The sequence below is a fragment of the Rhizomucor pusillus genome (genome assembly GCF_041956525.1).
Source record: "Rhizomucor pusillus strain CBS 183.67 unplaced genomic scaffold VTP01scaffold_3, whole genome shotgun sequence".
NCBI lineage: Eukaryota > Fungi > Mucoromycota > Mucoromycetes > Mucorales > Lichtheimiaceae > Rhizomucor > Rhizomucor pusillus.
The window spans coordinates 353901-376164 of record NW_027192145.1 but is presented as its reverse complement, the minus strand read 5'-3'; the positions used below and the strand labels follow the sequence as shown (position 1 = coordinate 376164).

At 44.3% G+C, this 22264-nt stretch overlaps 11 protein-coding genes across 11 annotated transcripts; 4 read left to right on the top strand and 7 right to left on the bottom strand.

Annotated features, from left to right (window-relative positions):
• Positions 1–802: 802 nt before the first annotated feature.
• VTP01DRAFT_6328 (uncharacterized protein) lies at positions 803–1744 on the top strand (the record flags this gene model as incomplete). Its single annotated transcript, XM_069385217.1, has 6 exons — positions 803–854; positions 934–1030; positions 1082–1134; positions 1211–1321; positions 1377–1544; positions 1602–1744. The coding sequence occupies 6 exons, from the start codon at positions 803–805 to the stop codon at positions 1742–1744; spliced, it is 624 nt and encodes a 207-aa protein (XP_069242701.1).
• Positions 1745–2046: 302 nt separating this feature from the next.
• VTP01DRAFT_6327 (uncharacterized protein) lies at positions 2047–3188 on the bottom strand (the record flags this gene model as incomplete). The annotated part of the gene is made up of 4 exons (XM_069385216.1): positions 2047–2558; positions 2615–2891; positions 2959–3032; positions 3107–3188. The coding sequence occupies 4 exons, from the start codon at positions 3186–3188 to the stop codon at positions 2047–2049; spliced, it is 945 nt and encodes a 314-aa protein (XP_069242700.1).
• A 327-nt stretch (positions 3189–3515) lies between these two features.
• On the bottom strand, positions 3516–6285 carry VTP01DRAFT_6326 (uncharacterized protein; the record flags this gene model as incomplete). Its single annotated transcript, XM_069385215.1, has 3 exons — positions 3516–3650; positions 3710–5923; positions 5992–6285. The coding sequence occupies 3 exons, from the start codon at positions 6283–6285 to the stop codon at positions 3516–3518; spliced, it is 2643 nt and encodes an 880-aa protein (XP_069242699.1).
• A 278-nt stretch (positions 6286–6563) lies between these two features.
• Positions 6564–8438, top strand: VTP01DRAFT_6325 (uncharacterized protein; the record flags this gene model as incomplete). Its single annotated transcript, XM_069385214.1, has 4 exons — positions 6564–6679; positions 6739–6875; positions 6940–6988; positions 7049–8438. 4 exons carry the CDS (start codon positions 6564–6566, stop codon positions 8436–8438), a joined length of 1692 nt encoding a protein of 563 aa, XP_069242698.1.
• Positions 8439–8971: 533 nt separating this feature from the next.
• Positions 8972–10937, bottom strand: VTP01DRAFT_6324 (uncharacterized protein; the record flags this gene model as incomplete). Its single annotated transcript, XM_069385213.1, has 6 exons — positions 8972–9061; positions 9123–9599; positions 9673–9888; positions 9961–10235; positions 10294–10731; positions 10787–10937. The coding sequence occupies 6 exons, from the start codon at positions 10935–10937 to the stop codon at positions 8972–8974; spliced, it is 1647 nt and encodes a 548-aa protein (XP_069242697.1).
• A 489-nt stretch (positions 10938–11426) lies between these two features.
• VTP01DRAFT_6323 (uncharacterized protein) lies at positions 11427–12832 on the bottom strand (the record flags this gene model as incomplete). Its single annotated transcript, XM_069385212.1, has 7 exons — positions 11427–11763; positions 11829–12015; positions 12077–12166; positions 12237–12388; positions 12441–12556; positions 12611–12658; positions 12725–12832. The coding sequence occupies 7 exons, from the start codon at positions 12830–12832 to the stop codon at positions 11427–11429; spliced, it is 1038 nt and encodes a 345-aa protein (XP_069242696.1).
• A 248-nt stretch (positions 12833–13080) lies between these two features.
• VTP01DRAFT_6322 (uncharacterized protein) lies at positions 13081–14640 on the bottom strand (the record flags this gene model as incomplete). The annotated part of the gene is made up of 5 exons (XM_069385211.1): positions 13081–13785; positions 13847–13858; positions 13936–14016; positions 14078–14192; positions 14399–14640. The coding sequence occupies 5 exons, from the start codon at positions 14638–14640 to the stop codon at positions 13081–13083; spliced, it is 1155 nt and encodes a 384-aa protein (XP_069242695.1).
• Positions 14641–17278: 2638 nt separating this feature from the next.
• Positions 17279–18238, top strand: VTP01DRAFT_6321 (uncharacterized protein; the record flags this gene model as incomplete). The annotated part of the gene is made up of 1 exon (XM_069385210.1): positions 17279–18238. The coding sequence occupies one exon, from the start codon at positions 17279–17281 to the stop codon at positions 18236–18238; it is 960 nt and encodes a 319-aa protein (XP_069242694.1).
• A 346-nt stretch (positions 18239–18584) lies between these two features.
• On the top strand, positions 18585–20652 carry VTP01DRAFT_6320 (uncharacterized protein; the record flags this gene model as incomplete). The annotated part of the gene is made up of 7 exons (XM_069385209.1): positions 18585–18764; positions 18835–18867; positions 18934–18945; positions 19023–19053; positions 19119–19364; positions 19431–20200; positions 20260–20652. 7 exons carry the CDS (start codon positions 18585–18587, stop codon positions 20650–20652), a joined length of 1665 nt encoding a protein of 554 aa, XP_069242693.1.
• Positions 20653–20788: 136 nt separating this feature from the next.
• VTP01DRAFT_6319 (uncharacterized protein) lies at positions 20789–21298 on the bottom strand (the record flags this gene model as incomplete). Its single annotated transcript, XM_069385207.1, has 1 exon — positions 20789–21298. One exon carries the CDS (start codon positions 21296–21298, stop codon positions 20789–20791), a length of 510 nt encoding a protein of 169 aa, XP_069242692.1.
• Positions 21299–21493: 195 nt separating this feature from the next.
• VTP01DRAFT_6318 (uncharacterized protein) lies at positions 21494–22000 on the bottom strand (the record flags this gene model as incomplete). Its single annotated transcript, XM_069385206.1, has 3 exons — positions 21494–21634; positions 21693–21772; positions 21838–22000. The coding sequence occupies 3 exons, from the start codon at positions 21998–22000 to the stop codon at positions 21494–21496; spliced, it is 384 nt and encodes a 127-aa protein (XP_069242691.1).
• Between the last annotated feature and the right edge of the window lie 264 nt (positions 22001–22264).

The window sequence follows — 22264 nt, the reverse complement described above, 5'->3', positions numbered from 1 at the left end:
GCTCCAATCCCATGCGTTACATTATTATATGCCATGTTTTGTCAAATTGTCGCGAGGTTTCAGTTTAAGCAAGGAGTAACTTTGTAATGTCATTTGGGTGTATCTGCCACATGAAGATCTTTGTAGGCATAGTCGCAATCCGTCAATTGTAATTTTTATATTGCCACTTGAAGTCCATTAGGGAAGCTTCCCTTCATTATCTGCAATCGTCCCTGTAGAAGAGAGTATGGCAGAATAACCAGCATCCTGTTCATACAGTTGCTATTGTGGGGTGAGCGCCGGTCCGAATACACCGTAAATTCGACGGCGCTATGCTTGCCTGCAGAAGCGAAAACGCAGTGAACGAAGCGAACGTGAAAGCGCGCTTGTCTGTAACAAGCATACCCCTGGATGTATGAATAGCTGTTTCACAGAGGGAAGCCGGACGATATGGACAAGAAAACGCGAACATTGGATGTGAGTAGCAAAGGGGTTAATATCTTGTCACAGGGTACGAAAATGATGTGTCACATCGTAGAAAGCGTGATCAATCGATGGCCCTGAAACGGGCAAAATATTCCAATAATCCTCTTGATAAAGACTCTTTACTTTACTGATTGCTTTAAAAGGCGTTTGGCACACGCAGCACAGTAACTTTTTCGACCAACGCTATATTTCGAAAGGGAGAGAGTTTGTCCTACGCTCGACCTGCAACCTCTACTTCTTCCTCTTTCTTCAAGATCTGATCCAGAAAGGCAGATATCAACAGTGCCCTGTGTGGCGAATCGCCCCTTATTTTCGCAAGCGTAAATAACTCGTCAGCATGGACGGTACCTCCTCGCTCGAAGCTAAAGTCGTCATACTCGGCAGCACAGGTGCTTTTCCTTTTTCTTTTCCTCACGTTTATGTCCAATCGCCACTGACACATACTTTTTGCTTCCTTTTGTCCTGCAGGTGTTGGCAAAACATCTGTGGTTGTCAGATACGTTGAAAATTCATTTAAATTGGGCATCACGTCAACGGTCGGTGCGTCATTTATGACAAAAAAACTGCAAGTAGTCTAAAGCTTTCTTTTGAGCGTTGTCTAAATTGCGCTTACTAGCACGATCGATGATTGCCATGTGCGGCTGCAGATTTGGGACACTGCAGGGCAAGGTATGAATAATAAGAAAAGAGGCAGGAGCGGTGGGCCGGGACTTGACTGAAATTATTATCTGTAAACTCCTTCCAGAACGCTTCAGAAGCATGGGCCCAATGTATTACCGTGGTGCACATGCAGCAATCCTCGTGTATGATATCACATCCCAGGAAAGCTTTCTAGAAATGGATGCCTGGGCTAAAGGTATGGTATAAATCTATACAGATGTTCCTTGGATAACTAGACTCGCTTTCTTTAGAACTTGCAAGAGCTATGGTACTACAAGACATGATAGTGTATATTTTGGGCAATAAGTTAGACCTTTGTTCACAACGGGCAGTACCACTTGCACAAGCCGAGGAGTACGCTGAAAAGACTTTGGGACCGGACAGTCTAGCTACCGAAGTCTCGGCGAAGGAAGATAACGGTATATGGAAACATTGAAAGTATTCACGCGCATGTCATGCTCAAGTTCTGTTGTTAGGCGAAATCGAAGAAGTCTTTTATCAACTAGCATACACCCTCGTGGAACGCGAGTTCGGACGAGAAAGATATCCATGGCAATCGAATCAGCTATTAGATGATGAGCAGAACTCTATTGCATCGTCGAAACGAGGTTGCTGTTAAAAGAGACAAATACCGGAAACTCGGATGCTGATCAATTGACTATAACCGTATTGGAGCAACCACATTTTTGTCAAAACCATGTACGCTTTGCAGATTGAAACTGTTAGGTATAGGACTTGTCAATTAAATTAATTTCAAAAATGTCTTAAACAAAAAACGTAGCGTCATAATAAATAATTGTATATTGTAGCAATCTGTCAGAACGGATGTTGTTCCGCTATGACTCCTTTTCATAAGCTAATAGAAAAACTATTTTGGAGACTAAGTTGTACATAAGCATGATCGTTGATGATATGGGTATATCACGGGGATCTTCCGTCGTGAGAGTGGGGTGGCTGCGAGTTCGAATGCTCTGTCGTTGGTGTCTGCACTGCTATCTTTTCAGAGTCTCCTGGAAGCGGAGGGCCATACAATGCGTTGCTGAAAGGTGGAGTGGCCGTTCCAGACGTACTACTACGATGATTGGCAGGATAAGATCGAGCTAAATGTGGATTGTAGCTGGATGATGCGTACTGCTGAGGATTGGAATCGTAATAATCTGGATATGTGTAGTATGTGTTGTTATGCACTCCATGTCCATTTTCGTATACATATCCTTTGTGTATGGAGACCGGTGAACCGGCTGCACCTGCGGCGAGAGGATAGTCGTATCCACGCAACGCTGAATCTGCCATGGGCACATCCTGTTTATAGTCATAGTTATCGACCCAAGCGCTGTAGATACTGGAACTCCTTTGCAAAGCAGTGTAAAGCAGGAGTAAAAGCCATAGGAATCCCAATATGACGACTCCCATCCAAACGCCGTTCAGCAGCCCTGCCAAGAATTTAATACGCTGCAGCAATCGCCTTTTTGATATCAAATCAGCTTACAGCAACGATAGAATGTAATATCACTGAATGAACCACAATACGGAGCGTAGCCGGCCTTGATGTTAGATGATGTACTTGAAGGTTGTTCGATGCCGTCTGTCCATGGAATGGTTCCCGATTTGAGCGTATTGTAAACAATAACTATGATCATTAGCGCCAAGTTGATCGCGCTCAAGAGTCTATCTCCAATAACCGATTTCAACCTTGTTATGGATAATATGACAAGTATGATGGAAGATAACAATGAAAAACCGGGACCAACGTAGTATAATATGTACTTGAATAGATTTGAGTTCAGAGAGAAGAAAGACGACAGAGGTTAATGCTGCAACAGTAGCACTTACTGGCACATATTCTGGCCACCAGTTACCGAGATCACTGTGGCTATTTGCATATTGCTCTAGGAGTACATGTTGTGCTTTATATTTCGAGCATCATCAATAGGTTGTCTCGGTCCTATCTACTACCGTCTTCTCTTAAGCGAAGTCTCACCTACGTGACAAGCCAAGGCGCCTGCACTGACAATGAGCAGAATGAGTCGTAAGAGATTTAGCACAAAGACTCGAAATCGCATTGAAACAGTAGAAAACGAAAGAAAACAAAGGATGAGAGGCTTCGGTAGACGCAGGAAACTCTTTGTCGTACAAACACAAGCCAGGAGTCTCGCCCTTTCCCGACAGGCACCTTTACGTGTAACCCTTCTAGATGACCTGACGTAACTGAAGCACTGCGCAAAACTGCGTGTCTAAAAAATCTTTCTTCAGGAACCTATATAGTACAAAGGCAAAAAACAGAGAGGGAGTAAGAAGAGAGGCTGCTATGCTAGCAAACAACTAGATGTTTCTCTCGGAGTCTTGGGTGGAGACCGATTTGGAAAAGGGGATTAGTTGAGTAAACAAGCTTATGAAAACATTAGAGAGCTAGTGCGCAAGTCATCAGCGTTCAATATTGACAATTCCTCTGTATTCTTGAAGGTTTCATTCCATTGTCGCACTCGGATAGCCATATCGCAATCACGCAGATTTCGAGGTACAGGCTGGGTTTTCATGTCAATCCACAGCAGCACAAAGCACAACGAAGATTCGCAAGACTTACTAAGGAAGGATCATCCACCGGCAAATATAGCATTTCCACATCCAAACTGCCGATCACTTTCAATGTCGCTTCTTCCTTGCTGCTGCCTCCGTATCGAGATTTTGTCCATGCATTGAAGCAATCAAAACTAGCTGCGTATGGTCGTTCGTAGCATCCATTAAGCATATGGCTCAGTGCGAAGCGGGCACTGCCGATTGATCCATCTTCTGGGTATATATAACCTGATAATGAATTTTTACGTTGGCGAAACAATCGGCTAATGGGTTTCTTGAGGCGAAGATGGAAATCCGGCCGGACGTGAATAGTTACAGTAACGATCATGTCTGGTCGCGTATCGACGAGACATTCATAATCGAAATGCACGTGTTGCCCTAATACTTCGTATTTTGACATATATTCGTAGCGTTCGTCACTAACAACGCATCGAACATATGTAACCTCCTTTGACATCGGCAACAATACATCATGCAAACCGTTGACACGGAAATATAGTTTACCGTATCGTTTTTCGGCCTGCGGCAGCGAGACTGGCACAGATTGGAATGCCTTTGTTTGTAGCTGCTGTAATTGTCTAGTTTGTTCTTCAGACAGTAATGTTGTAGGAACCGGATTTTTCTTTATAACCGGACGCGGCCTGATTTCGGGCGTTTGTGTGTGCGGCAAATTGCGTACTACGCGCGATGTGGAGCTTACAAATATGCTTTTACCATCTGATTGAACAGGCTCTACTTCGTAATTTTCCGTTTGCTGGCATTCTCTTTGCGAATCCTCTTGTGCCTTCTCGACCGTCAGCGTGGGTTGTGGAACGTTTATAATGCAAGGAATGCTAGAAGTGCTCGACTGGAAATAAACAGTGATCTCACCACTCACTTGCTCCCGAGGTTCATCACTGTCAGCACTGGTCTGTGAACCTGTACTAGGTGATTGTTGCATAAGATGTTTGTTTTCGTCGGCATCTCGATACTTCCTCTTTGGCGAGTGGTATTGACTATCGACTAATCGTTTCTCTTGTTCTTTTTCTTCCTCTGCGTCTGAGGTACCGTCATCCTCGTCACCGGATGGAATGGTATCATGTTTATCTCGATTAAGCATGTACCACGAGTTCATGCCTATAGCCCATTGAGCCTTCTGACTTCCACTGAGTCGCCGTTTATCAATGCTATCTGCTTGTTCATTGCTCAAAGATTGTTCTACGCACACGGGTGACTCTCTAAGCATAGGTATAGATTCCAAATTGATTTGGTTGGGTATCATTGTTGGAGTAGTATCTTCTTCTGCAGGTTCAGAGGTTTCTTCCTTTCGCTCTGGCGGATCGTCCAATTGTCGTTTCTCAACATGTTGCTTTAAGTGCATTGACGTTGCTTCGACCGGATCCATAGCGAAAGAACCGTCCCTTGGATTTGATCCACTGTCTCCAAAATCATCCAGATATTCTCGACTTTTCATGGCTATTGCGCTGCTGCTAAGGGAGCGTCGTGGGCATTTTTCTTCTCCTTGGCGGAAAACACTGGATGACACATAAGTCTTGCTTCTCAACGACGAGATCACTTTGGAATTTCTCTTCGGTTTGTTCTCGACTTCATCCTCTTCTCCTTCCGTCGTCTGAGAGTCGGATGAAGCTTTATTACTATTATTACTTTGCTCCTCTTGAAGCCGTAGATTGTTTTCGGAAACAGATCGTTTCGCTTTTAGTTCGTGGTGTTGCTGTTGCTGCTCAAACCTTTTAAACAATGGGTTGCTTTTGACAGCCGAGCGCTTGGCCAACATCGCAACTTCCTGCTGCCGTCTCGCACGTTGCTTCTCCAGTTCGGCCTCTTCCTCGCTTAAAACTTTTCGTTTGCTTTCTGCTACGTGACCGGCTCGAAAGTATCTACCTTCCGCTTGCCGGGTAGAATTCTGGCTTTTCAACGGTGCACTACTTTCTGCAAGCTGGCGTAATTGTTTGAATCTGTCAGCGCTAGAATATTGCAGCTTTACACCACCATGCTTTTTATCGATTTTTGTTGAAGAACCAGAGACAAGTCGAGCCATGGCGTTCGTCTGCGCAACATCTCGAGGCAAGCAATTAAAATCATTTGAGACATCCAATGATACACGTTTTTCATTAATTAGGCGCTGTGCAACTTTGTAATGCCCCAGAAAGCTAACGAGATGCATCGTCTTGTTTCCTGCCTCGCCCCAGACTCTCGTATTCAAATCCTTGGTATCTGCACACTAAACACATTTCGCCGTGTGTGAGTTTGCGGCACACTTCCAGGTCTGGATCATATTACTCCTAATACCTCAATCAAAAAGGAGAGCAGCTGAGCTGTCTGTCGCTGTGCATCTGTCAATTGTTCGTCTACTTTCGGTTCAGAGTATTGCAAAAGTATGTACTGCAAGGCGCAAAGATTGTCGAGTGATGCACCTAGACTTTGCACTGTCTTGAGTTGCTCAATCACGTGTGCTGCATCGCGCTCGGGATCCCATCCAGACAATGGTTTCCACAGTATGCTCGCGTCTTGATTGTAAAGTGCATACACTGTGTCAAGATCGACCTGCTGCACAGCCCGAGTCCACTCGTCGACATTGTTCATTTCGTCTGTAAGAGACAGAAAATTGTCGCACAAGAGTGAATTTTTCAAAAATTGATACCACTTGCAGTTCCCAAGCTCAGGAAACGAATAAAAAGCAAATAGCACTCCTTGCCTAGAAAACCACGAGGTTTTCTTAAAGGAGTATCTGTTGCGGGTGTGGGGAAGAAATGCATGATTTTTCTTACTGTGCGAGGTGACGGTCTTTTTTTTTCCGGGACGTGTCAAAGGGACGCACAGCCTTGTTCTGCCTTTAAGCTTTTCTTAACTTCTTGCTTGGCATGAGTTCGAGCAGCAGGATGCCATCAAGCCGATCAGAAGGCTCGCCACGATCGACACCGCCCCCTTCTAGCTCTTCTTCTCGTAACGAGGATGAGAAGCTGTTGCAAATAATAAGGTAGTCATTATGGTTTACAAACACTTAAAAATAGTCTCTCGCTGATTTATGCATTCTAGCCAGATTTGCGATGCCTCTAATCTCTCGCAGTTAAGAGGCGAAAAGCGCAGGAGACTTGAATATGTAAAGCGACAGCAAAGCGACGTGGAAAGAGCACTGGACGATCCACAGGGACAGTCAGTCGCCGAGAGTATGCGTAGGTGTTTTTTTCCAATTTTGTGATGTGTGCGGTTCCCGCTTCATTGCAGTATTTGTTGTAGGCAACTTCATCAGACAAAACTCGAAAGAAGTCAGAGATCTGGATGACAAGTATGCTTCAATACATGTTCGGATCATAAATACGTTTTATATTCATATTTTCCATGTTAGGTTGAAAATGATTGAGAAATCGGCAGTCAAGACTATGGGAGAATATTTTCAATCGCTTGTACCGTCTCCCACCGAGAATTTGCAATTTTTGGAACAATATTATAAACAGAAATTCCAAAAGCAAGTGTTGGAACTTGACGAGAAAAGGAAAAAGGAGACGGAGAATATAATGCAGCATATCGACGACGTCAAGAAGAGGACGTTGACGGAGGAGGATGCACGGAAAATGATATCTGACTCGTTACGAAAAACAAAAGAGGAGTTGCTGTCTGAGCATACTAGGCGCATGCAATATGCCAACGAGCGGTTCGAAACAGATATCCAAGGATTGAAACAAAAAGTAGACGAGATGAGTAATGCGGCATTCTTAGCAGGCGTCACCAAAACAGCGGCAGAAATAGTGATAACGGAAATCAAAAAGCACGTTTCGCTAGAGAACTTGACGGAACAAGAACGAAAGCTAGCAGAATCCGAAGATGGTCGACCAGCTACTTTCGTGGGGCAATTAGTACAGTTGATGCGGAAAGAAGTCAAAAAATGTCTTAAGGAAGATGCACAGCAGCAGCAGTTACTGAATATACCCCAATACAAAGAATTAACGGCAAGGCTAACCAAAGTTGAGCTCATGTTAAAGGACGCTGCAACACAGCATTCTCTTGAACTCCATCATCAAACTGTTCGTACGATCATGCAACAGTTGAAAGAACAACAATCCAAGATCGAGTTGACTCAAAAGCATATAAGAGAATCGGAAGCCCGATTACATCGCAACAGTTCGCTAGCAACATTAACGGATATGGTCAAGAGAGTCGACAATATGAACCGCGAAATCTCTTTACTGAAAAACAGAATGGATATGTCGACCTTGTCGCTAGATGTCAAATATAAAGAGATCGAACGGACAATCAAAGAAATGCAATCTGACGCAGATGAGGGCATTGATCGGAAGCGACCACGTGTGGAATCCGATGCAGACAAGGGTGGAGCGTTTTCTGCTCCTGTTAACAACAACATAAAAGAACTCGAGAAGCAAATTCAAAGTCTCGAGATAAAGCATCAGCACTTGGTCGAGTTTGTCCATCAATTCCGCCAAACAGTGTTGAATCCACAGTTTCCAGGAAGATTAGAGGAAGTCGTCAAGCAAATCGAGGAAACGTTGCAAAGTCACGATAGTTTTCTGACATTCCTAGTTGATCCAGTGACGGCCTTGAAAGAACAAGAAATTACTGTACCACTAGAGGTGAACAAGGGTAAATCTGAAGGGGAGCTGTCACCCGCAATGGTACAAGCGATTCAGAAACTGGTGCAACGAACTGCGGAGGAAACCGCTAGACCTCTTTTAATTCGAATTGCCGCATTGGAGAACGCACAGTCTGATCGACCTACTTAGCTCATGTTAATTTCATCTTACAAAATCACATACGTGCGTTGTACACATCCCCTACTTTACGCCTTCTTTCTCTCTTCATCATCCTCCGTTATACAGTACACGAGGTTATCCACCCAAGTCCCTAACCTTCCCAATCCAAAACACCTTTATGTTATCGACCTTACTATCTATCTACAAGTGGGCACGATTATACATTATGCCATTTCGCCTGAAGTATAGTAGATGATGGCTATCAAAGCCACTGTAATGTTTTTGCCGCAGGAAAAGTACGCTTCAGCATGCAGCAAAGACCCGGAAAGAAGAAAGATGAGAAATCCTATAGTTTTGCTGTTTTACGTTACAAGTGGACTGTACAGGAAGAAAAAAGCATAGACATAAGCAGCTACAGATATATAAAGCTGATGGAGGTTGTGCTATGCAAAGGTTAACGAATGGCTATAGACAGATGCAAAGGTAGTTCCATCGATCAAATGGAGGAGATTATGCAATCGGAAGTGGAAAAGAATGAGAAAGCAATGAAGAGCCGATATTTTTTAACCAAGGCTCCACCATACGCTCAATTCGTCGAACGTGATAAATGCATCTGGATCTCCGCAGAATTGAGTGTTTTCTCTGTCATCAAACTGTAATAAAATAAGATTAATAAAGATTTGCAATAGCGCGTTCTTGGCAACTTCTAGTTACCATCGGCATACTGATCGTTGTAGTGGACGATTGCGAATGGAATGCTGCGAGTTTTCCGAAACCTTGCCGACTGATCAGCCTGTAGTCGGTGAAGCTTAGTATCCAATTCTCAATAACAGCAGAGTTGACACCGGCGATCATTTGTTCCCGGTCCTCATCTATCGTGCTGTTGTGAGAATACTTGTTCTTGATAGTTTTGGCTTCAATGTGCTGAATAGGCAGCCCAGTAACGACCATAGTAATATCTTGATAGCTATCGCCTAGGATCGATCTTGCCTTTTCTTCGTCATGATTCATTGAGACAAATTCGTCACGAAGCTTCGCAGAGTCAGTTATCAAGAAATATACGACACGCCTGTGATGTGGTTTGCGGGCATAATCTCGTAGTTCATTGGCACATTGCCAAAAGTAGTTCCACTTTTCCAAAGTGTTATCATCCATGCCCGGATTGATGATATCCTGATCGCCTGTCCGAATCTGCACATGATGTTGTGATCCCATATTTAGAATAAATTTCCTGGGTTGCATATTCATGCAAAATAGATCTTACCTGCAGACCAATGCTAAGGATGCTATTCATTTGGAAAAGCTGCTTGTAAGCCGAGATAAACTGGCGCGATCCAAACGTAGGTCGAAAGAGAAAGTCCGTAAGGCAATAAAAGGCATTCTCCTTGTTCAACCCAACCTTTTCCAGCATGCTAGGGTATATAGAAGACTCCTGAAAAGTACGGATAATAAAGGCGCGGTTGGATCGCCATTCAAGGAACTGACAACGCAATTTACTTTTGTTAGCTAACCGAAAATGCCAAATAAATTGCGTGGGTCCAATGATACATACCGAAGCGTTCCACAGCTTCTTGAAATTTTGTTCACGTCCATCAGGGAACAAGAGTCGACCAAGAGGTCCCCACTTAACATTGAGGGTATTAATCTGCTCATAGCTTAGCAGCTCAGTATTCTTATCAAATGCCGATTTGGTTTCGATCGGCTCATAGCTCCAGTTGATATGCGGCTTTTCAAATAATGTCTCCAGCGGGATTGGTGCAGTTTCGTGCCAATGAGCTAAATAGGCTCTGTCCGTCAAGAGGGCATAGAAAAATACAGATATCATGCCTTGTTTGCAACAGTTATTAGGATCGGGATGCTAGAAAATGAAGATATTATCTCTTACCGCTCATGCGATCAGCCAGGCCGCCGCAGCTTCGACTTTGGCGACTTCTGGGATCCTCCTCACACAAATATGCTACAAACTCTGGCCGGTTCTGGGGATCGAAACCGTCAAGGTCCCCGGCCTTGATTCGCTCTAGATCTTGCAGTCGTTTCTCGTGCAAGGCAATGTAATCTGATTGCCACGTGCCACATTCACCGTTAGCGTTGTATTCCCTTTCTTCTGGGAAACCATGCTCGGGATCCCAGCGCTCACAGTAACGATTGTAGTCGTAACCAGCAGCTTGGTCCACAGCAAGGAAAAGAGTGTCGTCAGGCGGGGGTGGAGTGTACGAGCCATCGGGACTTTTGGGAATCAAACGCTCTCGTGGTAGAACACAGGAAGTATTTCGAGGAATATCAGGCACTCTCGGTTCTGATGTAAAATAAAACCAGCCGAAACCTATTTCAAAGAGGTTTTTAATATCTCATAATCTAGATATATACATAGAAATCACCTTTCTTACGTGGATAAAGTAATGTCGAGACTGCCATCAAAAGTACGCATATTAAACTGCTGACAACCAAACATTTTGCTAAGCGGTATCTAAACAATAGAGATGAGAGTTCCGTGGCATAGCCGAGCCGTTGATATTTCGCCGTCGTCATCAAAAGGTGGAAAAAAGAGAGGTCCAGGAAAATCTGGGTTCTTTGTGGAAGAAAAAAGAGATCGTCGCTGAGTTAAATGATTCCTCTGCTTGTATCACTGTAAATGACGTACAAACACTCTGCTGAAGATCCCTTTCTGTCTATGTCCACTTTACATAGTCCTGTACAGTATAGATGTATCTGTTGCAGCCGTAAAAAGCACGCAGAACACCGGAATATATTCCAAACGTTGTTCTCCATAGTAGCGTATCCTCGTGTTTCAGACTTATTTTGTTCGTCCCGCAAAATGGGACCTTTACCACAAAAAGAAGCTATTCAACTTCAGAAGTTTCTTTTTCAAATTGCCTGGCCAACCGAATTCAGGTACGAGTCAATTCCACGCAAAAATTGCAATGTGTATTGTATGAGTGAGTGAGCGTGGCGCTATCTCTTGTAGGATTATTTTTACGTATGTATTTATGGCCGTTGATCCGTCTTTATTATCCATTTTTAAGCGTTTTCTTCCAGCTCTTTGATACACTCCCAGTCGCCTTTGCTATTCTCTTTCCAAAGAGTTACTTTGTTATCGCCGCAAGAGACCGCGAGCACATTACCCGAGAGCGACCAGCTTACACGCCATACAACATCAGGGAACTTTTGTCCAAGAGGTCTCTTGGTCCATTTTGATGTAGGGGTATCTTGGGTCCAGATGACTACGGTCTTGTCTTGGGAGCAGCTAGCAAGGTAGCTCTTTGGCAACCCACTGTTTGGTGCCCAGGCAACATCACGCACCCAATCAGAATGGCCATCAAGTGTCTCTTCCTCTGCCCAAGACTTGATGTCATCTCTGCCGATACATTTACATGTTAACACTTGATTCTACCTTCCTCCACAAAACACCAAATCACATACCGCCATCCCCAGATCTTGATCATATTATCGCAGCCTGCCGAGATGATTTTCTTGACAACTGTGACTTCGGGAGGTGCACCACCGTTTGTTTGTACAAGAGAACCAGGCAATGCAGCCGGGGCCCAAGTAACAGCGTTGCATCCAATGCCGTGCGCATCCATTACATAGGTCTCCCAAGAGCCGTCCTCTAAAAGTCAAGTCAATTTCCATGGCTCTATCTCCGTTTATCTCTTTATCTCATGCAGTACCTTTGTATTCTAAAACAGAAATTTTGCCGTCTGAAGAAGCGCATGCCAGCATCGCTCCAAGCTCATGTGGAGCCCAGGCCACAGAGTTCACTGTTATAAAATTGATAACGAGTGAGTCAAATCCCCGCCAATTTTCGTGATAATAATACGAACTATGTACCTGATGCCGTATGCACATTGTGCTCTTTAATCCGTGTCCATGTGTGATTTTGTTCCTTCCAGATAAAAACGCGTCCATCATACGAGCAGGATGCCAGTATAGAGCCGAATTTTGGATGTGCCCACGAAACCTGCCACACAGGAGCATCGTGCCTGTTTCGTTTGCATTAGTGCGCGTATCTTTGATATAGCTTTTTCAACGCACCCAGTAAGCGTTTCAACGAGTCGCTGTGAATCGCCCTCCATCTCAAAAATCTTGATGGTCTGGTCGGATGACGCTGTTGCAAGTCGTCGAGAGTAGTAATCAAGTTGAGCATCATGCTGTGCCAAAACTTAATACGATGCTGCAGATGTAAACTGGCCGGAACAACTTACAATCATGTCCTCATGATGAGTCTCTATCGTCTGAGTAGCAGTTTGCGACTATGTCCAAAGCAAGTACGACATTAGCGTTGTGCTGTAAAGAGTATTTCGATTATTTCTGCCTACCATTGTGTGTGTTCTACCCGAAAGTATGGAAGCTGTCGACGGGCGTGAAGAGGAGCGTTCACAGCTCGCAGACTCGTCGACACGTATCACAAACTCCGGTCTTACCATCTACATGGACAGAAAAGCCTGCTGTACATATATTGATCAACAAAATGACAGCATAGCAGCAGCATAGAGACAGCGTCCATGGACTCTTATATGGTATTTTTACAATCTGTTTACGTACGTTGCATTGTTTACGAACAGTTTACACTAACCACTAAAGCGGGATGATAAGGAAGAAACAATAAGACTTGTGGATGCGTTTGTATGGAGGGGAAAAATGTATGAATATAAATATAGAGTAAAAGAAAATTTCACGGTGAATCAGGCCGGTTATCCGCATACTTTGTCAAGGATTTGCGGCTATTGTGGGACTCTGGAATAGAAGAGGGCTTGCTGTCCTGTCCTTCATCGTCCTCCTTTTCGGTGATCATGACAAATCGACCATCCAAGTATCGGTACTGCTCCTGTCTTCCGATAGGGATTGCTCCTGTGGCGGTTCCCATCATGTTTTGATCACTGTCGCCGTTCTGGTTGTAATAGCCGACAGTACCGCCTGTGTATGTATGCTTCATGGTTGGATTTGTCTGGGCAAGATATTCATCGATGCCAACATTGTATATGTCTGCTGGACGGCGATACGTTGCACTCGTCTTTGAGTCTGGATCTGCTCTGCGGGCTGCAGTCTCGTCAGGGCTAAACGAATCGATTCCATTCGAACTACCATGTGCATCCTTGCTGGTCTTGCCGGTAGGGTTGTTTGTCACCCAGTGGATAGTAATGACGTTGATTGTTACATCGACTGTGCAGCATGTCAAGCAAACAACACCGCGCTCACGGCCATTCAAGATGACTAGGGCGAGAATGTTGGCGAAGGATACGAAAAGACACACAACGGATGCAGCAAGTGTACGCAAGGCAACATCGTGGAGCCGTGAGCTTTTCCAGTCGACTTCAACGCTTTGTCCAATTTTCATGAGTGGTTTTACGAATAAAAGTGTGAAATACATATTGAAGACCTTTGAATGTAATGTCAGCAAACAGTGTTTCTCGATGCTGACGTGTGTAATGTCGACTTACAAAATCATAAACCTGCAAAATAGCAGAAAGTTGAAAGAGAATCTTAGCGATATATGGCCTTATACTTTTAGCGAAATGATAGCACCTACCAACAGAGGGATACTGGCTATGGGCTGCAAGCCGATGACGCAGAACCCAGTTTCCTGCAGCTCTGCAATGTGGAAGACAATCTATTCCAAACTTGTTAATGTTACCCGCTGCTAAGGTTGCAGAGCACGGTCATGTTTTTACCATGAGGGTGAAAATGGCAATGTAGGGGGTTAAAAGAAATACATGGAAGCGATAGGATTTGGTTCTCCAGCGAGATTGTCGAACAGACGATACAACCCATACTTTTTCAATGAGCCTAGTTTGACGGTAGCAAACGATAATCAGTCACACATTGGGCAGTTTACCATCCGGAAATAGAGTTTGAAATGGTATGCTTACCAGCAGTAAATGACAATTTTGGTTCCCGAATAAAAAATATCACAGAAAAGTTCGGACAGCAAGCATGACAGATAATTTCCTGAAGAGAATAACATATTCACGGATCAGCTACTTGAGGCTAACCGTACCAATTGTGGCTGCGCAGATTTACCGTTGTTGGTCGTTACAAACAGCATGCCGGCAGCGGTGAATGCCCACGAGATAATATAGAGGTGCAGCACAAGCCAGCGAGAATATGTCAAGTATTTGAACTGGACGTTGTATGTTTTAATGCCGAACAACGATGTCATTGTCGTAATGGATAGAAGTGAAACAAGCTTTGACGCAATCTCGCTGCCATCTGGTTGTAATATTGACGCGTCCATGATGGATGAAACAGTGGATATTCAATGAGACAATGGAGTAAGAAAAGGAAGATGATGCGCTGCTGGGGAAAAAAAAAGGAAGACCGAGAGCCTCGCAAGGATTGTAAATAACCTCGCACAAAATCCAACCATCGTCCTTGTGTGCCCATCACTGACTTCTGAATTCGTTAAGATCTGCAAGTCAGCGCAGCTCTAATTATTTTTTTAGACTGCTCCGGACTTCATTTTACGAATGTTCGTGCTCTGATATCTTTTTTCGTTTTCTTCTTTTCCACCCCTTCCCCTAACTAGCATCCTTATACTTAACAGCTGCTGACGCTCGTCGGGTAAAAAAGGACGCGAGCCTGCAAAGTTTGATGAAATAGGGAGTGATTGTTGACAGCCATACATCTGGTTCTGGATCGGCAAGAAAAAATTCAACTATCGTGCGTGTGGCAAAGAGAGGAAAGTGCGGTCAGTATCGCCAACGTTTTCCATCTATCCTACGCCATCTTGTTTATCAACAGTTTGTTCTACACTATACCGCACTTTTCCTTTTCCTCTCCATAAGTGTGTACATCAAGTGTGTGGCCGGGACAAACAAAATGTTTCCGAGCGCCAGGGACAAAGTCGGCAAAGGAAACGACGGTTCAGGGCTGGGATTTGTAGCACAGCAGGTGGTGATACCCATTTCCAAATTTGCTCACATGAGGGCGCTTACGCTTAGCGTTACTGGGATATATAATAAAAGTACCCCGTTAACTCATCCCCTACAAATAAGCACACGACTACCCAGCTTTTTACATCGCTTTTTCCATATATCCCAAAATCTTCTTACTATGTCTACTAACGCGCAATACAATCTCTTGAACTTTTTTAAAGCCACCCGGAAGCTCAGTTCCTGGAAAGTCTTTTACATCTCACATACAAAGCATTTACATCGAAGTTTATTGGTGGTATTCGATGAAGTAATTGAGACAGCTGAGACTGCAAAGGAAATACCTTAGGATCACGTTCCTTTTTGCAGAGCTAAAGGCTCCATACCTTTTTTCTCACAGTTATATCTTTGAAAAATGCGGTTGAAGCATGCTGAACCCGAGACGGTGCAGATGCATCAGATGCATATGTTTGTATTTGCAATTTACATACTTATTGAAGAAGCTCCTTAGCAGACAACACAAGATGATAAAAACGAATGACATAAATCAAAGCGTTCTTTCCAAATGACTCCCGATACAGCAAGACTCGACCTAAACTGGTCGACAGAAAGAAGAGCGCCTATGACAATATCCTGTCTCGACCTAACATGAGCTAGAACAAAAGGTGAACGATGGCCAGGAGCGATCTCAAACTGATTATAACCGTAGAGAAGTTGACCCATATTCTCTACTTTACTATCCAGTTTGCCGTCCATCACTTGCTTTGTGTTTGATAGTGCCCTCGTTATATAACACTTTTATTAAACAACAAAGAATAGTCGTGTTTTTTAAATTATGCTTCTAACGGTAAGATGAATTTACGTATGCCATCAGTTTTCAAAGACAGTGTAATTTTGATGTGACAATCAATAATGCTTGCCGGATAAAAGACGACGCGAACCAGCAAGGTTTGATGAAATAAGGAGTGGATCGAAAGTGGCCGCACATCTGGATCGGCGAGCCAAAAAGGTTCGACTGCCATGCATGCAACAAAGCGAGAAAAAGAAACCAAAAGTATTGATTGCCATCTTCCTCGTTGGCCTCAATTCTGCGATGCTTCGCAGCCGCCTTTTCTGCAGTACCTAGACTTCTCGTGATTACCATTAGCCGTGAAAACATGCGATTTTCGAGCTCCAAGGAAAAAGTCGTCCAAAAAGGCGATGGTCAAGGCTTGCGCAACCCTAGTTACTCATGCATTTTTGATATCCAAGGTTATCGGGCCGGGAATGAAGTCCCTACTCCCTTTTTTACGTCAAGAATTATACATGTTCTTTTATGCAAAGCTATTAGAACGTTTCATACATTCTCTCTTTTTCTTTTCACAGTGATACTGTATGCACATTTGTGGGCCAGGCCGAAGCTCGTTGGAACTGGGACGCAGCACCTGCATATGTCTGCATAACATATAAGCAAACGAATCCACAGAAGAAAGGCAATCAATCACAATTGGCTTATCGAAAAGTACAGCCCCTAGCAAACGATAAAACAAGTGATATAACAGAAGAAAGAATGAGATAATACGAAGTGTGCCCTTGTTTGCATTCTTGGTTTATCAAATGTTCTCGATTTACTCCTTTCATCCGCTCCAGTCCGGACCGGCTGCTAGCCCCTTCTGCTTCGAAAACTCAGAGTCTAAAGGTGAAAACTCACTGACATGTAAAGCCCTCTCACCAGCTACGTTCGTGCAGCTTTTACTCTCTGACTTTAAAACAATACTGCAGAGAAAAGCATTGGGTCGAGCTGCACACCTGACCTTCTATATACAGTTTCCTCGTCAAATTCCTCGACTCCCGTGTTTTTAGATCCTCTTCTTTTTCCCTTTTTATCAGCATTGTCGCTGGATAGCCAGCGAGGCAAACCAGTGATATATAGTATACCTTGAGAACTTCATTAATCCTTTTGCATAATAATCCCCACATTTTGATACTTCTTTTCACCTCTTCTGATCAGCAGAGTTGAACATGGGAATTAGCTTGACTATTTGGAAGAAGAGCAACTGTTTTTCTTGCTGTGTTCCAGCAGCGAAGGCAATATCAACTGTATCGAGCATTGAAAGACTGCCGGACGATGTGCTGATTTATCTCTTACTATGCCCTGACCTTGATTTCGCAACTCTTAGCAATTTTGCTTATACGTCTCAGCGGATGCGTGCCCTTGTGTACCGCGTTCTCCAGTATTACCTGCTACCAAACATTCAAATTGCAGCAACGATAGATCAAGAAGGTCGCGGTCGCTGGACATCGTATTACAAATTTCTACATCTAGATCCGGAGACCTTTTCTGCTATTTTTTGCCCTTTCCACAATGGATTTAAAAGATATCGTTGCGACGGATCCACGGAATCACCCACGTTACGGCATCTAATGATTGTAAATACCACGGATCAGCAGCACAAGCTTGTGTCAGTGAAATCTTCCTTTTCTCTTTTGAGGGAGGCGCGCGGCAGAACGGGCGGCAAAACTGGTCAACCAGCAGAGGAGGATGAAGACGAGGGCGCCAATACTTCCTCTGCAGCTGTACCATCCAATCACCAAATTTTTATGGAGCAGGCTAGACGCCTTGGTATTCGACGATGTGGTCTACGCAAAGTGCAGGCGCGTGGCGCCAACAAGGCAAAAAGGTCACATTCCTCACAACAATGGGAACTTTCTTACTTTGTTGACCAACAAAGAAACGTCGCACAAGCATTTCAAAAATCAATGATCGGCAGCATTGTGCGGATCTCGCCGGATTTTTACGGTACTCGCCCTCTTCCAGAACCACCTAAGCACATCCGTACTCCGGATCAACGCGCTATGCGCTACATCATTCCTGTTAACCTTTCGGTGCATGTATCGGCATTGGTTCAACAAAGGCGCCAGGATGCCAGCTGGACACTTGCAGCTGTAAATTGGATCAAACGACGATGCTCCAATGCCTAGTCGCTTGCAGATCTATCTTCGCTGTTTTGTTCCTTCCGTCTTCTCGAGATGTAATACATACTTTAGCACTAATGTTTGTAATAACCCTTTCCTAGTCTGTTTATAATGAAGACCTTAACACTTGTTCTTGTCTCATAACATTACAAAAGTTTAGCCTGAAAAAGCTTGCGTAAATGCATATCCTATCTCCTGCGTGGTTTGGCATCAAACTCGTCTTAAACACTGCTCAATTTCTGCTGATCTCACCGCAGACTCTTTTGGTTCTCCGAATTCCGGGCATGAACCAACGGCCTTGATTGGCTGTCCACACATTGTTCTTTCCTTTCTGCCTTGCCTCGCAGAGAACATGGGGTCTTCTGATTCTTCACATACATTCACGCGATTGCCCACTCTAGAGGAGGACAATGTAGCTCTTCTACAGCCAGAGGACGGCTCGCATGATGGTTCTGAATCGTCTTGTCATGATGAAATCTTGGATGGGCTCCTGTCAAAGGTCGGTTACGGCACCTTTCAAAAAAGACTGTTGGTAAGCTGCAGCGCACATATATCTGCATATTGTTTATGCTCCTAAACTTGCTACGTTTTTTGCCCTGAAGATTATGTGCGGATTTGGATGGTTGGCGGACAATGTAAGCAGCCGCAGTTGTAGACGATCTCTGAAAGAACCAATTCCTCATATATTTGTTTAATTGTAGATGTGGCTTCAGGTACATTATCTTCCCAAATAATTAGATCGCTTTTTATGCTTCTTCAGATTACCTAAAAGAGTTATTGATTCTTTTAGTGCGTCGCTATCATATTACCCAGAGTCCAAGGTGAAATATAGCCCAAGCACGTGGCCTTAATCGAATAGGACTCAAATCCTATTATCCATCTTTAGAACATTTTGAAGTATCCGACAAATGGATCGGCACGGTCTCCAGTGCACTGTTTACTGGTATGACGTTCGGCGCCTTCTTCTGGGGCACTTATTCGGATTCCCGAGGACGGAAGATACCGTTTACGCTTACTTTAGCTATCACAACCACATTCGGATTACTGTCAAGTCTTGCTTTCAGCTTCTGGAGCTTATGCCTTATGCTCTTCTTTCTAGGCTTTGGAGTGGGCGGGAACATGCCAACCGATGGTATGTTATCAGTACGGTTAGAAGAAGACAGAAACATGGTTGACCAAATATTTTGCTCTTATCTAGGTGCCTTATATCTCGAATTCTTGCCAAAGGAATACCATTATCTCTTGACATTCATGTCAGTCTTTTTTTCTTTCGGTGCAGTGCTAGCGTCCATCCTTGGATACACCATTCTTCCCTATACCAGCTGTCCTGAACCGACTGCTGATAATCCCAATCCGTCATGCGATGTGGCGACTCAGAATTCCGGCTGGAGAATTCTGCTCGTATGTGCAGCACTTACGACGTTAGCTATGTTGCTCGTCCGTTCTCTCTGGCTTAAACTACCGGAAACTCCGAAGTTTCTCTTGAGCCAGGATCGTCACCAGGAAACCATCATTGTACTTCAAGATATCGCCAGAATTAATGGCGAACATGTCCGCATCGGAAGCGCGGACCTTCCTCGACCTACCTCAGCACCAATTTCAGACGGCGAATTGCATTTGAGAAATAGCGAAGAACGTCGAGAACATTGGCAGGATGATGAGCGGGAACGGGAGCAGGAGCCTATGATTGCATCCAACGACGAGAATATTGCAAACAAGATGGTCCATGATGTTTACAAAAGCGTCAATGCCAGTGCATGGAGTATGCTTTTCAGTCCACAGTGGCGGGTCACAACTATTCTTGTTTGGGCGATATGGACTTTCACTTCAATGGCATATACTATGTTTAACGTATTTTTGCCAAAATACTTGGAAACGCTCGGATTTCAAGGAGAAGTACCTCCGACTCGGAAGGATGTCTATTGGGATTACATGATTTACTCTCTAGCAGGCGTGCCAGGCTCAGTGGTAAGTCGAATGCTTTTGAAAGGAAAGGTCTGTCGGCTAACACGACGAGTCTTATTTAGCTTGCATCTTACATGATCGAGACATTTCTCGGTCGGAAAGGCACGATGGCAGCTTCAGCTTTTGGTTCGTCGCTTGCTTTATTCCTCTTTTCGATTATCCAATCTCGTGTCACTATGCTGCTTTCATCTTCTGCCGTGTCGTTCCTAGCAACATTGCTATATGCAGTCATCTATGGCTACACGCCAGAGGTATTTGACACGTTAGTCCGGGGCACTGCAGTCGGCACCGCATCTGGACTTGGACGTATAGCAGGTATCATTAGCCCAATAGCATGCGGTATCTTATTTACCATAGCAGCGGTGTTCCCCCTGTATGTCAGCATGGCAGGTTTTGGAATCGTCGGTACCTGCGTCCTTCTTTTACCCTATGAAACCAGAACTAGACAGCGATAGACCAATAAGCAACACTACCCTTTTTCCTCCAATCCAATTCCCAACATTACTCCCCACCTTGCAACCTGTCCACCAACTTATTTTTTCGCTACAATGTAAATTTCCATCATATGCGCTCTAGAGAAAACACGATTTATTACTGCTTGCTCCCTCTATGTATCCATCCCAGTTGTCTCAGCCGTTTGACTACAGCAGGCGTAATTGCAGCCGTGAGCGATAGCCGTACTGGTAGCAATATAGTTTTGTGTATTCCATATGCAACCACGAAAAGGCTTGTAAATGATGGTTTGTCGTGATGGGCAGGCGGCTTTCCAGATGATGTTTCGTGTTTCACACCAAACATTCCCTTGACTTTGGACCATACATAATCTTCTGCTTCCATGACCTTGTCTGCGCCCTTTACGCTTATAACGGCCATGGTAAGACTGAGATCGAGCACGCTTAATGCAAGATATACGCCAACTCCGACTGGGCCATATTTCTTCATGAAGCCCTTGACCTTGCCGCCAGTTTGGGAAGTATAATTTCGGTGCAAATGTACAACCGGATGCGGTCGCAGAGTGGTTAATGTCGGCTTAGGACGAGCTAGCGCGACATAGTGGTGCTGTTGTCGCCGGACATTTAGCGTAGAACGATGTAGAAGCATACGACAAGTCAAGAAAAGAATACACAGCAGGCCCGTCCCAAGGCTTTATGCGGATTTCGCGATTTGCAACTCCTCGCCCAGGTATGATATCACACGATCAACTTTTTATGGCAAGTAAAAAAGGAAAATTTACAAAATAACACGGCGAGCGCACGCGCGGGTAATCAGACAAGGTCTCTCTCTTCTTTTTGCGGATTATGATTCATCAGCTACAGCGGTGTTGCCAGGTTGGTCGCTGTTTGGTAACGGGGTAGGGGTGCAGACGGTCTCAGCGTGCAGTGATTTTGACGTTTCACTTTTCGACCGGTCGCCCAAAAAGTTGCCATGCAAACGTGCCTAGCTTTTTGTTAAAATAACGCGGCTACGTGCAAGCAAGTTGTTGTTGATCACGTACAAGTTCTTCCTCGAGCTTGCCCTGTTTCTTCAGCTCCATTCGGCGATTCACAAGGTAGCCGACATTCACCATATAATACACTGTCGATCAGTCACAGGTAAGATTTCAGCAGCTACAACGTATCTATTGTAAGCGTTTCACGTACCCGTGGTGCCTGCTAGAAACAGGACTGCCGACTTTTGTGCTATATCTGCCAACGAGGAAGGCAAAGGCATAATGTATCGCAAAGAGAAAAAAAATTGTTCGACGAGCTTTGACCACCCTCTCCAAACCAGACCATCCCACCCGGTACACTCCGATGCTTTCATGAACCCGCAGAACGCGCTACTATAGTAAAGAATAATCCACTCAACACTGTGAAATAAATACTGCCGCGGTTACATCGCTGCTTCGCTGACTCTCTTTCAAGAAGCTGTAAGTCTATGTCTAAAATTCTCCACACAGGATGCCTCTCCATATCGCTCACAAGACAATGGTTTGATTGAGCAATCCAATGCAACTCCAAGATAGCTCATGTCTAAATCACTGTATCTATCAGAGCATCAAGAAATAGATGATCGACTCTTAACTGG